Raw genomic sequence first — 13,655 nt, 5'->3', positions numbered from 1 at the left:
TTACGCTACCCTGGAGTAAAATGAATCATGAAACTGTAACATCCTGTGTATAATGACTTCATCAGAGGTTCTATCCCATTTGAAGATGTGGTTATGATGTCTGATATCTTCAGATGTTTATACACAATGCTGTCTTACACTTTTTTTGTTTTGTTTCCATATTGCTGGCTTTAAGAAAGGCATTGCCTTGGAAGGTGAGATAAACAACGCTACTGGAATGAAGGCATAACACCACATCATAGACCTTTTCCCCAGCATTCACACATCCCAACCGAGTAGACTTTCCCTATCAAAGAAAAAAATCATTTTAGTATAGGAATCCTAGTGTCACTGTATATATTTTTAGACATTCTTACGTGCATTTGCAACACACCATAAAACACAGCCTTTAAGGATTAGCAGTGCCATCATACCTTTTGAAAGATAACTCCCGAAATAAAATCTTTAAAATGTTCAAAGGTTTAGCTCACACATTTTACTAAGCGACCATAGCAGATACCAAGGCCCAATGGTAAGCCACTTTCTTAAAGTATTCCCTTCCTGAATAAATTATTTAAGGCTACATTTCTAACCTGCATTTACCCTGAAAAAAAAATAAGAGCACAGTTTTCACAGTGTCTATTTTTTTCCTAAAGCATCTGTTTCTACCTGTTGTGAGAATTTAAGCTATATACCTAGACAGAGCAATGGAAATGCTGGCAGCAGAGGCTGTACTAGAGAGAACCAAATATCCATCTTTGAATTTTATTCAACTGTTGGAGAAGCTCTTATAACACCTTTGGGCCGACTTCTTACACTTACATTATGTATTGGAAAAAAAAAAAAACAACACACAAAATGCTAAGGAGATTATATTTAGATAAATGTATGCTTCAGAGCTTTTAATACTCATTAGCATTGCAATGGAGATGTTCTAGCTCTTATTCTAAAACTAACATATCTCCCCACAATCAGTAGTAAACAGGAAATCACAGTGGGCCAGTTAAGCTTTCTACATAAAACATGCATACATTAGTTGAAAGAGCATGGCGTATGGAACATCTGCAAGCTGTTCTGTCATGTTTTACTTCCTCAGTTGCCTACAGCTGCTTTTTTGAAGTGCAGTACAGTTTATCCCCATTGAAAACATGCTATCATATGGATAATTTTGTATATGTGGGGTTTCTTTAGGCAAGAGAACCCAAGTACAACCCAAGTCATCACAGGTAAAACTGAATGCCTGACACAAGCAGCACTCAACAGGGACATCCAACGCTCTGCACAGGTGCCCAAACTAACCCTGAAGAGAACAGAGCAGACACCCCAAGTTTAGCATGGTCAGAGAGCCATGAAGCAGCTATGCTGCTTCTCATCCTGAACCATACCTCTGAAGAATCTCTCAAGCCTCTCTGGAAAGTATGTTATGCAGACACCTCTAAAGAGGACCAAAAGCCACCAGAACGATCTCTCTGGCATATTCCTGCGGTCTTGAATTTTCTAGAAAGCCCTCTGCTGCAGCGGTGTGGGCAACGACAAGGAATCACTACCTTTCCCTTCCAAACCTGATTTTAAATTTTTATGAATCACCGTTTTTGTCTTTCAATTCCATACACATTTTAAAACAAGCCACTAACTAAACATTATTCAAGGCAACTAAAACTTCAGCGACACTACAAGACAAGTACTGGCTCTGAGTGAAGAACACCATTTCAAGACCCTGTGCTGATCGTTCACTAAGTTAAGAGGACGAGCATGCTCCATAATCAGTCCTACAGGCTCCAGTAACGCCTCCTGAACTCCAGAGATAATCAGAGACTGTTTAAGGCTCCATACAAAACTAATATTTGCCACAATATAGCAGAACAATTTTCCACGGCTTACGTTATCATTTTCAAGATTTTTCACCTCTTACTTTGCACATACTGTCCGTTTCATTAGTCCCCTTGCCATCTCTTCTGAAGGAATATTGAGAATCCAAAATGGAGACTGAAATAAAGAGAAGATAAGTGATGCAAATACCTATCTGGAGGATGTCACATGAATTATACAACTACACAATTCTGTTCTATAAAAACAGAGCATGCATGCTGAAGATTTTTTTAAAAACCAAAACAAACAGTTAACTGTACAGAGAACATGAGGATAAATAATTTCATTTTATGTAAAACTGTATATTCAGCTTGAACGTCTCAGAAATTTTATTAGGTATTTCATTTTCCCACCATATCTTTGACTTGGTAAAATATTATTATTTGTTTATGCTGCTCTAGATTATTCACCCTCTAGACTCAAAACACCTCATTACACACAAGTAGTAACTAAAACCCAGTAACATTCTCTGATGAAGCGTTGAGACAAGAATCACACAGCTTCCTAGCTTCGCTCTTCCAGATATGCTGTCTCACTGATTTAGAGGCAAGCAGCAAATCCAAACTGCTGCTGAATGTTTTCATGGTTTGGCTATTCTGAAAAGGAAGGAGAGCCTCCCAGCAGATGGCACTCTTTCTATTCAGCCTGCTAGCTGAAGACATCCTGAGGTGCATTTTGTGCATCTTTTACTCAGTTCCTAGTCTTTACTGAAATTGGGAAGTGCTCGTTTTTGCAAGATTCTTTATTTTCAAAATCCAAAATTTCTTTATCTTCAAAATTCATTCAGCTACCCACACTTAATAAAAATACTACAAAGAGCATACTTGTATACCATGCATGCACTCAAGTAAAATACCTAGTCCTTACTTACATTTACATTAATTTCCTGCTCACCACTGAATTGTCCACCATAAAGCGAGAGCAAAGATGTTATTTCCTAAAATGAAAATATAAAGGTCAGGCTTTAGGAGCATTAACTAAAGTTTTTTCCCTTTAAAAAGAAGAAAAAAAAGCAATGCAGATTTTTGTAAAGTGGCAATTTCAGAGATATAGCAGCACACCATAAATTCTATTGCAGACTGTGACCTCCATAGGGATTATGAACAAAACCTTAGAGATGGCAACTGAAGAAAGAATGGCGTTTACTACTGACTTACTGTGGGAACCGACATTGAAACATTAGGAGTGACTGTGGATAGGGCAGAGGTTCACAATTAAATTCAGCTTGTATAAAAACCAGCTGTCTCAGAGTACAGGTGCAGAAGAATGAGCTACGAGTAGTTTATGAAACATTATACACTATACAATAAGATCAAGTTAGGCAAATTTCAGTAATCAAATCCCACTGTATTGCATTTTTCTATTCCTCTTCCACTGAAATCTTTACTGTTCAATCCTATGCTCTCACAACAATATTCCTCTTACAATATTATCCTATCTCTTCTTAAAATATTTTTCTAATTCACGCAAAAGCAATGCCTCACTAGTACCACTCTGACCTGGGGCTGGGCTCAGCACTGACCATCAATCCCTCTTCTGTTACCTCTCTGCTTTACAGGTACCTCATCAGTTTTATTCGGTAGGTGTCTTTCCCAGAGTAAGCTAAATCAGAGGCTGTAAACTGAACACAGGAAACAGCAAATCTCCAAGAAACAAGGCAGCAAGTAATAACTTAAAAACCATTCACTAAAGAGTCTTTTGAACTGAAATGAGAGGTAAACATTGAGGAAGTTTCTCATACAGCCTCTTCGCTAGAAATGGCACGCTGCAGCCTCTGAACGTGACTGGCAAAAGAACACAGAAGCAAATTTTTACATTGGCTTAGTGAGTGGATAAACAAAAAGATTACCATGAAGTACCAAAAAAAAAAAAAAAACCAACCACCAAAGGAAAAGAAAACCCCTACATAACTAGCACATGGCTTTAGCAGGGCATTACCCCATTCACTTCCATCTTTCCATCTGCGTAGCAAGGACATAAGAAATGCTGGAAGAAACAGTGGGTTTGCTCCAGAAGAATAAAAGTTTATGTATAACTATTTCATTGTATGGTCCTAGGACAACAAAAGCATCTGAGCTTTTACACATGAATCAGTGGCATCTCCACACACACACTACCAGTAATATTATCTACAGGGAAGTGACAGAAATGAGAAGCAGAGAAAACATGGCCTGTGAGGAAAGGCTTGGAGAGAAACACGATCATGACCTCTACACATGCTAAAGGCTGCTGTGATAAAGGAAGGTAACAATCTGTTTTAGATGTTTACCACAGAGGAGATGAGAGCACCGGGTTCAGGTAACAGCAGTGCTCTGGATGAGAGGTTGAGAGATCCTTCCAAAAGTAAAGACAGTGAAGCACTGAAACAGATCTGCCTGAAGATATTGATTTAAAAAAAAGCAGAATCACAGAATCATTTGACATGCACTGACCTGTCCATTAGAGATAATCTGAGCTGGAAAACAGGATGCATGATGTTACCCCTCAGCCTCTGACCTAACCAAAGAGAGGAGTCAGGGACCTGACTACAGAGCAGTTTCTTACCAACTACGAAACACAGAACTCCATTCTACAGACACTTAACACCAAACGTGGACTTCAACAAACAGCTTCAGCTGTCGTGATCCAGCACCGCCACCAGATGAAAAGCACTCCTCTTGTATGCCATATGCAGGTGTGGTAGAGATGGAGATCAGGCAGATGATCTGGCTGAAAAGTCTGTCCTTGCTTGGTTCGTTAAGTTTTCAGACAAGCCAGGACCCTAACACAGCTCATCACAAAACCAAACATATGGATGAGCAGTCACCAGAGTACAAAAAAAGGAAAATGGAACGGCTTTCTTCAGGGGCTGTATCAACCAAGTGCAGCTACAACCTTGATGAAAAGAGAAAAACTTTCTATATAGTTTTTTGGGTTTTTTTTTAACTTAATCTGGGGACCTTGCCTAAAGACAAATAGGGTTGATCATAAATAAATTCATGTTCCAGTCCCACAAAGCAGATACTAAAAAATAATGCAAAAAAGAAAGGCTTAATGAAAACAAGGAAAATAAAGGATGCAATACACGTTAAATATTTTAAAACATGTGTAATGATCACAGAATCACAGAATGGTAGGGGTTGGAAGGGACCTCTGGAGATCATCTTGTCCAACCCCCGGCTTGAGCAGGCACACCCAGAGCAGGGGGCACAGGAACGCGTCCAGGCAGGTTTTGAATGTCTCCAGGGAAGGAGACTCCACAGCCTCCCTGGGCAGCCTGTGCCACTGCTCTGGCACCCTCACAGTGAATGTTTTTTCTCATAGTTAAGTGGAACTTCCTGTGATCCAACTTGTGCCCATTGCCCCTTGTCCTGTCGTTGGGCACCACCAAAGAGAGTCCAGTCCCATCCTCCTGACACCCACCCTTTAGGTATTTTTACGTCTTGATGAAATCCCCCCATAGTCTTCTCTTCTCCAGGCTGAACAAACCCGGGACTCTCAGCCTTTCCTCACAAGGGAGAAGCTCCGGTCCTCTGATCATCTTTGTAGCTCTCTGCTGGACTTGCTCCAGCAGTCCCCTGTCCTTCTTGAACTGGGGAGCCCAAAACTGGACACAGTACTTCAAATGCGGTAACGATGACCTACCAATTCTAACCAAATACCTCTGCATTTCAGCAGTATTTTAAACAATGACAAATTTTGCGACCAGCTGGCATAAACACGTCAGCAACAGGCAGGCTGCAGTCACAGAGGCAGAACCTGCTGCCTCCCACACCCGACATGCCGCAATCCCACCGCAGAAGCGGGTCGCCTCTCTCCAACCCCGCGCCAGCCAGCACAGAGCAAACCTTTCTGACCGCATGGAAACAGGCACCCAGAATTAAAAGCCCCAGGCAAGCAGTCCTCGATGCCACCGGTGCGGCACAGAGGAGGGAGGTCACGACCAGGATGGTCTTGAGCCACGGCCTTGGAGACCTCCGTTCGGTCCCAGAAGGCGTGCAGGCCACACGACCTCGGAGGTGCCCCGTCCTCGCTGCTCCCCACGTCCTCCTCCAGCAGATGAAGCCGTCCGTGCCCTCCTGCCCGGCGCGGCTCCATCTGCACCGGGGTGAGGGAGGACCTCGCGCGCGGCCAGGGCAGCACCCACCACTCACGCGCGCCGACCGCCGCGGCGGGGTCACTCACGCCCTAGCTTAAACAAACTGAAGAGCCACCGCAGCAGGACTTTAAGGCTCTGCTTCCTTAAGGAAACGTTTTCATAAACGCATTTTCCTTCTCCCCGTTTCCATTTCTCATCTGGAGCCCCAGGGGCTTTGCTGGAAACCTCTCGCGGCTCCAAAGGCTCTTCAGAGCGGCAAGGAAAGCCTTGCCCCGGAGCCACCGCCGAGCGGCTCCCCGCGGAGGCTGGGGCAGGACGAGGCCTCCGCCTGCCGCGAGGCTGCGGGGAAACGCGGCAGCCCCGCGCCAGGGGGTCGCTCGCCACAGGGCAGAGACACCGTCTTGCCGAGGGGCGCCGGCCGCCACCGGCCCCCGGCCGGCAACGAGGTCCCGCCGGCGCCAGGCCGCCTCATGGGCGCACCCGGGGCCGCCCCCCACGCAAGCGCCGCGCCTCGGCTCGCCCGGCCCCCCGCCTCAGCGGGTCGGCCCCGCCGGGCCGGGACCCCTGTCCCGACCCCTGCCCCGGCCCCGCGGGGCGCTCACCGGCAGGCGGAACTCGAGGTGCTCCTGCGCCAGCAGCAGCAGGTACTGCCGCAGCGCCGAGGCCGCCGCCGCCATGGCCGGCCATCCCCCGCCTCCCCGGGTCGCATGCGCCGCCGGGCGGGCCCAGCGCCGCGGCGGGAGCGGCGGAGGAGGGAGGCGGGAGGAGCACGCCCGCCTCGCCTTGCCTGCGGCCCCAGCGAGGGGGCGTCTCACCGGGCCCCCCCGCCCCTCCGTAGCGCTGGGGGCCGGCGCCGCCGGCGGCTGGGCCGGCTGACGGGGTGCGGAGCCGCGGCTGCCAGGGCGGGCTGCGGGGACAAAGCGTTTATTTCGCCTTCGGCTCATCCTTTTTCTAACTTATATTTTGTGTAGGCTTTATAAGGCACGCCATGAGCCTCATATAACACTACCCCTATATAATTTATAAATATGTGAGTACACGTACACTGAGGACACCTGCTCGGCAGTGTTCTTCTGGCGCGGGGGGCGCGGGCCGGGGGCACCGGCTGGTTTGGGCCGTGCCCCGTGGGGCTGCACAGCCGCAACCTCTCCTTCCCCCGGCAATAACCTTCCGTCGCGGGCGTCGGAGGAGCGGGTCATTAAATGACATTTACAGTTAACAGGCACCAAAGGAGCGGCGTTCGTTTTCCTGTGGGAAGGAGGTCAGCGCCGGCGACGTGGGCATAGGAGCAGAGACGAGAAACAGATTCCCAAGAAAGGGGCAGAGATGTGACTATCCAACAAGGGAAAAAAAAAAAAAGAAGGTTTTTGTATTGCAGCTTATCTTTTGTTTTATTTTAACATCTAGACTTGATAACTATAATCCTGTACTCACTGATCTCCCTGTTATGTTGAGCTGAAAGGTTTGGCTTATCCAGATTTCAGTAAGCCTTTTACTAGGACCAGGCCAGCTCAGCACTGAACTCATGTTCTGTATTTTCTGTGCTGATTTTTGGGCGCCTTTTTTTCTAGATGGCTAAGATTTTGCTCATGACCTGTAAGCACTTGCATGGGCCACATTCTTTATGCATCTCCATAATCTCATCCTGCAGCTTCACCAGTTATCTCTTCCCACAGTAATCAAAACAGGTTTGCTATGAAGCTTTAGCCCTGACAAATGACAAGAAAACAAGCTAAATATGAACTGGCATCTAAACGTGAACTTTTCTAGAAGAGAAAGAAAAGAGGTAGATGTGGAACAGGCTTGTTCACCTCAGCAGTTGAGTGCAGAGGCCCAGCGATGAACACACTGCTGAACTAACTGCTGACAAACCCTGCAAGTCTGAGATTGCTTACAAAATCTTGGGATTGCTGAAAGAGATTTAGTGGAAGACTGCTTTTATTTTTCCAATCTGTCTCACTTTACATTTCTTAGCTGTATAGCTTCCATTGTAGAAATTCCTTAGGAAGGGTTATTGGTATTACTGTTCAATCTCTTTGAGACTGGCTTTCTCTTACTTTGTGCGTACGACTTCATCTGCAGAGCATTGCTGCTGAGGTGAATGCCTCAGTTTTCCAGGGATGCTATTCTCGACAGGAAATTAACTAAAGCCCTGTTTTTTCCTGCATTTGACTTGAGGATCCGTGCAAAATCGCTGGCAGTCTCTACATGCTGCACAGCATAGTTTGAGAGTGTATGTATATTAATAAGTAAGACAGAGTATTTGATCCTGACATAAAAACAAAGTGCTTTTCAGACCCTGTGTTTGTAAATTTAACATACATTTCTATACTGCCACTGAGGAGAATGAAGCAGTCGTGGTGAGTCATCTTAACATCTACAATGTTGCATAACTATTTTAGGGAGGGAAAGGAACAACAATTATCCTTTTTAGCCTTCAGGGGAATTTTAAGTACACAAAATGTAATTACTCAAATTGAAATTTATCCAGGAAGCTAGAATTAGCCATCCTTCTCTCACAAAAAATATAACAGGATCACATGATGATCATAAGTTTCAATTTAAAAGTGAGAGGTTGTGAATGAAAAGCCATTATTTAACGTGTGCTGCTGTTTATTGTTCTCAGTTCTCTTTCGCAGCCCTTGTGTTGCCATCTCCTGCTCACCCTATGCACTCTTTTTCTAGACCCAAACGCAATGCAAATTTTTTTGACCGTGGCTTGCATTCGGGGAGCTCTATCACAGCTCATGGGGTTCACGTGCAGCAGCAGCATATGTAGGTGGGCAAATACCGATGAAACCTTACTTAAACAACAATGCTTTTAAAATACAGAAATGCCTGATCTATAATTCAGTTATTAAATTGCTCAGAATTTGCATTTGTCCATTTCCCCACAGAAAAGCCAGCACTAATCCTCTGTTTTATCTCCAAATGTCTGTAAGAAAAACATCAGCTCTACTGATGTGCTGTATGCAAACTCTGGTTTGTGTATTTCAACAGGTGGAGTGTACAATCCAGCAAAGACATGGGTATAACACAATCGGATCTCTATATGTATATAAAAGCCTGTCCCTAACTCATCAAAATAATTACCTACTGCACAGATAATCCATCATCTAGGTACATTTTATAGGTGGCGGGCAGCCGGTGTACCTCGAGGAGCCGGGCAGTTTCACCTCTAGCAGGCAAGCTGCCTTGCCTGCAGCCAGCCGGTGGTTTTTAATAGGCAGGCATGGCTGTGCAGCACAGCCTTTTAAGGGAGAACTATCTATTCTGTTTTTGCCTTCTTTGCTAAATAGGGCGTTGCAGACGGTGCCACACTCCCTAACTGGATTTCTACATCTCTTTTCGGTGCCTGATGAGGAAAATCCCCGTGCTTCCACCGCGCATCGGTGTTTCAGCTCCAGATAATGTTTTCTGTGCATAATAACTACCGCAGCCTGTGAGCACCTCGTCGGCGGAGCGTGGGTTTGTCCACCTTTAATCAGTGTGCAGGCAGGAGAAAGGCTGCCCACCCCTGTGTATGGGTTGGTGCGGCTTGCCTCTTGGGGAATGGTTTGCTCTCTCGCCTGTCAGTAAGCCTGTGCTGAACAGGTCAGCCAGCGCTGCATCAGATTGTCTGGGAAGTCGCTGGGGCTGCCGGCTACAAGGATAAAGTTATTTAAAAGGCGTCATTGCATGAAGAGTAAGTACTGCACTAGGTGTGCGTTGCACGGAGGCTGTGGGGTACGTACGGTCACTGCGGGACTGGTGGTGCACCGCGTAACCTTGTGTGCCCTGCGTTACACAGTGGCTTCCAAATTTCAGCTGAATCACTTTTACTTTCCTCATTGCTGTAGGATTACGGGTGGATTTACCGAAATCTTCGGATATTTAACACCTTTTTCAGCAGCCTTGCCTCTCATTTGGGCAAAACTCTGCCAGAAATTATCAGGTTGATTTGTTGTTTTTCCTTCACAGCTGACAGTGCACCCAGGAGCGGTAGTTACCATCAGTCATTGATTTGTTTCCTGTTAGAGTGCCATAAAACATTTTCAAGAAATGGAAGAAGATAAAGGACAGAGTGCTAAAGCTTCGCGTGCAGTGGGTGACTTGAGGAAAAGTTGGCAGAGCTGGGCAGAGGATCACACCGAGTATCAGAGAAAGAACCCGTTCAGCAATGACGACAGGCTTGCATCTAAACCTGTGCATACTCACAGAGGAGATCCTACCTACGGGAGACCCCCGGAAGGCTCTCAGACAGAGCAGAGGGGGAAAGATGCTCACTCACACGTGGGGAAGGAAGTAGAAGAGCTGTGCTTGATCATTAGAAGCACTGGACAAGTGGGAGAAGATGGACATGTGAGTGTGACGTTCGGGCAGCTGTTTGAAACGTATGTGACTATTTCCAATAAAGTAGTGGGAATCTTGTTAAGAGCCAGAAAACATGGTCTGGTTCGTTTTGAAGGTGAAATGCTTTGGCAAGGAAAAGATGATGACGTGATCATCACTTTACTAGAATAAGGCTTTGTCATCTGATGAATTCTGCTGCATGATTCCATTTGGACAAACATATCTGGATACCATCTTGAAAGAGGTTTTCATTACAGAATTTCAACTCAGCTACTTACTGGGACATAAGCAGGAGAGAAAATGGGAGAGAAGGATAAAAATATTTTCATAAAAATTCAAGAGAATCAGACAGAAATCACAAATAATCAACTAATCCATCACGCTGCCATTGGATTGTCCTTTCATTATTAACATCCACTACTAAGTATACCGCAGGTCTTCAAATATCTCCACTGGCTTACCGCTCTAGGTTACTGAAAGTATAAATTGCTAACTTGCTACCGTACAACGCTGATTCTTGCAGGTTCTGAAATACTTGCTGTGTGTGGGATTTTGGTTTGTAAAACATGGAATTGAAAACTTTTATGGGAATTCATATACTTCAAAAAAGCAGCCTGATATATAGCAAAAGTTTAGGTTATTTTCACATGGTGAAACTGAATAAATGGAACTTATGTTGACTTTCATGAGGTATATGAAAATTCCTGAACTTACGGAAATATCACAGCAAGGGTATTTGATGGTTCCTAAGTAAGCTGCATCTTGCATGTACTTTGGAGAGCTGCGCTAGTCCTGGTATTTAATAGTGTGTTCTTCATCATGTCTTCTCCAAACGTTCTGTCTCTCTTGTTCTTTTTCCTCTTTACATCTCACACCATTTTTATCTGTTCTATTCTTTTCATGCTGTGTCATACCCTAGAAGATCCCAAAGCTCTGTAGCCTTGTTGGTGAATTCAGCTAATATCCCTTCATAGCTAGTAAGGTGCCACAAGGTGAAGAAGTGAAAGACAACTGAAACTGTGTATCGGGACACTGTGCGTTTGTGAGGAGAAGAAATGGCTCTTTGTTTTCTTTCACTGAAATGTGGCAACATTGCTTACAACAGGAGGAGAGTGTTGTTCCTGTAGTGCCAAACACATAAATAGAAGTATAGTGGTGCAGTCCCATACCTCGCTTAGCTGAGGCAGAGCTGTGCTTGCAGAGCACAGTTGTGAGTTCTCCAAACTGGGAGAAAAACTGATCTGCTGGTGAAAAAATGGGACTGAAAGATGACTGATAGCAATTTCCTTCATGGTTCTACTTGGGGAACTTTTTCTAGGTTTAAAAAAAAGTAAGGTTTGCTTATATACAGTATTTGTAATAATGTATTCAAATAATCAGGAGCTGTATTTACAATAGTGTGTCGTCCCCCCCCCCCAAGAAAACTGTATAATTAGGGATACAAAATTCTATGTTTTACCAGTGCAAATAAAAGCTTTCATGTGGTGTTATCTACACTACTTGATGGGTCTTTAAAATAAGAATATTCTCCTGCCTCAAAAGGATATTGAAACCTAGTATCAATTATGAACTTGATAAAAGTGGTAGATCATTTTGCCCTATTTATATAAAATAACTTTTTTTTGCAAAAAGCCTAAAACAATGTTTTTTTGTTTTGACATTTTCATCTAATGGGGATTTGAATCAAAATAAGCCTTTTGACTGAGCAAATAAAAATAGGGAGTTCATTACCCCTCTGCCTCCATTCCCTAGTGAAAAGACAATGAAAATTGAAAAAAGGGAAGAAACGAATGTGCTGAAATAAGTATACCTGGGGGACAGGCGAGCCAGGTGCAGGTAGAGCATGGAGGGGGAAACAGAAGGTGGGTTTTAGTCACCAGGTGATTTTACCATGTAGGAAACTGGGGAACATGTTCTGCACCAGGCAGTGCTGGTTTGCATTCTCTGAGTTTTCAAAACCAGTCCCTAAACAAATCTATGTCTTGCAGCTGAAAACAAGACATATGATTTGTGATCCTAACACGTTTAAAATGCTTTGTTTTTTGGAAAAGCATTTCTTGCCAAAATGACATGAGCACACCTCAGTGGATTTCAGCTCCCATTAGATAAAGCCTGGACATGCATTTTGATTTTGAAATGAATCAAGCTTTTTTATAATACAGCTGCGGAATCTAGTTTAATTCTAACAATTTTCAAGTTCGGCCAGTGCTGCTGTAGCACTTGCAGGAAGCAGTATCAGCCAGTTCAAGTGCCACCAGCAGACTAACAGGATATCAGGAAAAGTAACACTACTAGATGTTGTACAAATAATACCTTAAAAGGCACACAGCTGAGGCAGTGTGTAGCCTGAGCACCCTAAGATGCAAGTTCCAGCTCATGCAAACTTACTAGTTCTTAGTTAAGTCTGGCACAATTAGTTAAATGGCAGGAATCTAGGCTTCCACTGCTATGCAAGAGGTTCATTTTAGATGCTTACATGGCCTCTGCTGTACTCTCTCCTGCTGCTCAAGTAGCACTTGTGTACATCTACAGGAGCTTTAAGCTTGCCTTTGATGAAAACAGAAGGAGAGTAAGCCCAAATGAAATGGTCTTACCAATTTTGTAAGCAACTACAAAAAGCTTGCCCTATCATGAGATTTCTAATAAAACCAAGGATTATTATCAAAAAGATTATTTACAGAGAGATGGGTTTTTTAAACAATTATAGGGCCAGATTTCCTACCTGCCAGCTTTAGATGAGCATTCTCTGAAGAGTGACTGAAATCTTTCTATGTGCCCATGCAATGGTTAGAAACCAAAAAAGGCTGCCAAACTTGGTCAGCACACGTGCTGACAAATCCAATGTCCTGCTCCCTGCAATAGCCGGTGTTTCAAAAAAAAGTGCAAAAGACAGATAATGCACTAGGTCGGTTTGTCCACTGGTACGCTCCAGAATAAAAAATTACTCCTGAAGCCTGTACAGTCAGGAGTGCGTCATATCTGGTGGACATGACTGAACTGAGCTACTACTTTACAAGTTTTACAAAATTCTGCTTCCTCGTCTGCAATGTTGAGGTTAGATTAGCGGCTACAGATGAAACAGCAATGTAAACGTTTTTGCAACAGGCCCCCATTAGAGTATACGGACAAGAATTTATTATTTTCACAAAAATTGTAGCATGTGAGGCTTTTTAGTATTAAACTCAGACCTTCTAAAAGGTGTTCTTGCCCTACTGAGTAACTTCCAGCTCTTCAAATCCCTCCTAAACTTCAATTCTTTGTGGCAAGCTCCCTCAGTGGTCTTTCCTCTTCTTCCAGTTGAAGCCTGTGAATTCTGCGTCTGTTCTGGGCTGTACGTGGTATAGGGATTATCTGTATTTTGTCGTCAAATACTGAAAGCACTTTCAGCACTTCAATA

The 13,655-nt window shown here is 44.2% G+C and overlaps 1 protein-coding gene across 4 annotated transcripts in view; it reads right to left on the bottom strand.

Annotated features, from left to right (window-relative positions):
* The window catches only part of TRMT11 (tRNA methyltransferase 11), a 31,752-nt gene extending 25,085 nt beyond the window's left edge, over positions 1 to 6,667 (bottom strand). The window contains exons 1-3 of one of the 4 annotated variants that reach the window (XR_012659648.1): positions 6,529 to 6,667; positions 2,720 to 2,785; positions 1,892 to 1,965 (exon numbers count right to left, since the gene is read on the bottom strand). Coding sequence is in view for 2 of the 4 variants with exons in the window: in XM_075087571.1 (XP_074943672.1) it covers positions 1,892 to 1,965; positions 2,720 to 2,785; positions 6,529 to 6,603 (215 nt within the window). In the remaining 2 variants the exon portion in view is untranslated. Of the gene's footprint in view, positions 1 to 1,860; positions 1,966 to 2,719; positions 2,786 to 6,528 lie in introns of all 4 variants that reach the window. The other 3 variants (XM_075087571.1, XM_075087572.1, XM_075087573.1) reach the window with 3 other exon arrangements.
* Between the last annotated feature and the right edge of the window lie 6,988 nt (positions 6,668 to 13,655).

The sequence above is a fragment of the Phalacrocorax aristotelis genome, chromosome 3 (assembly GCF_949628215.1).
Source record: "Phalacrocorax aristotelis chromosome 3, bGulAri2.1, whole genome shotgun sequence".
NCBI classification, from domain to species: Eukaryota; Metazoa; Chordata; class Aves; order Suliformes; family Phalacrocoracidae; genus Phalacrocorax; species Phalacrocorax aristotelis.
Note: the sequence above shows the minus strand (reverse complement) of the source record. Positions and strands in the feature narration are given on the sequence as shown.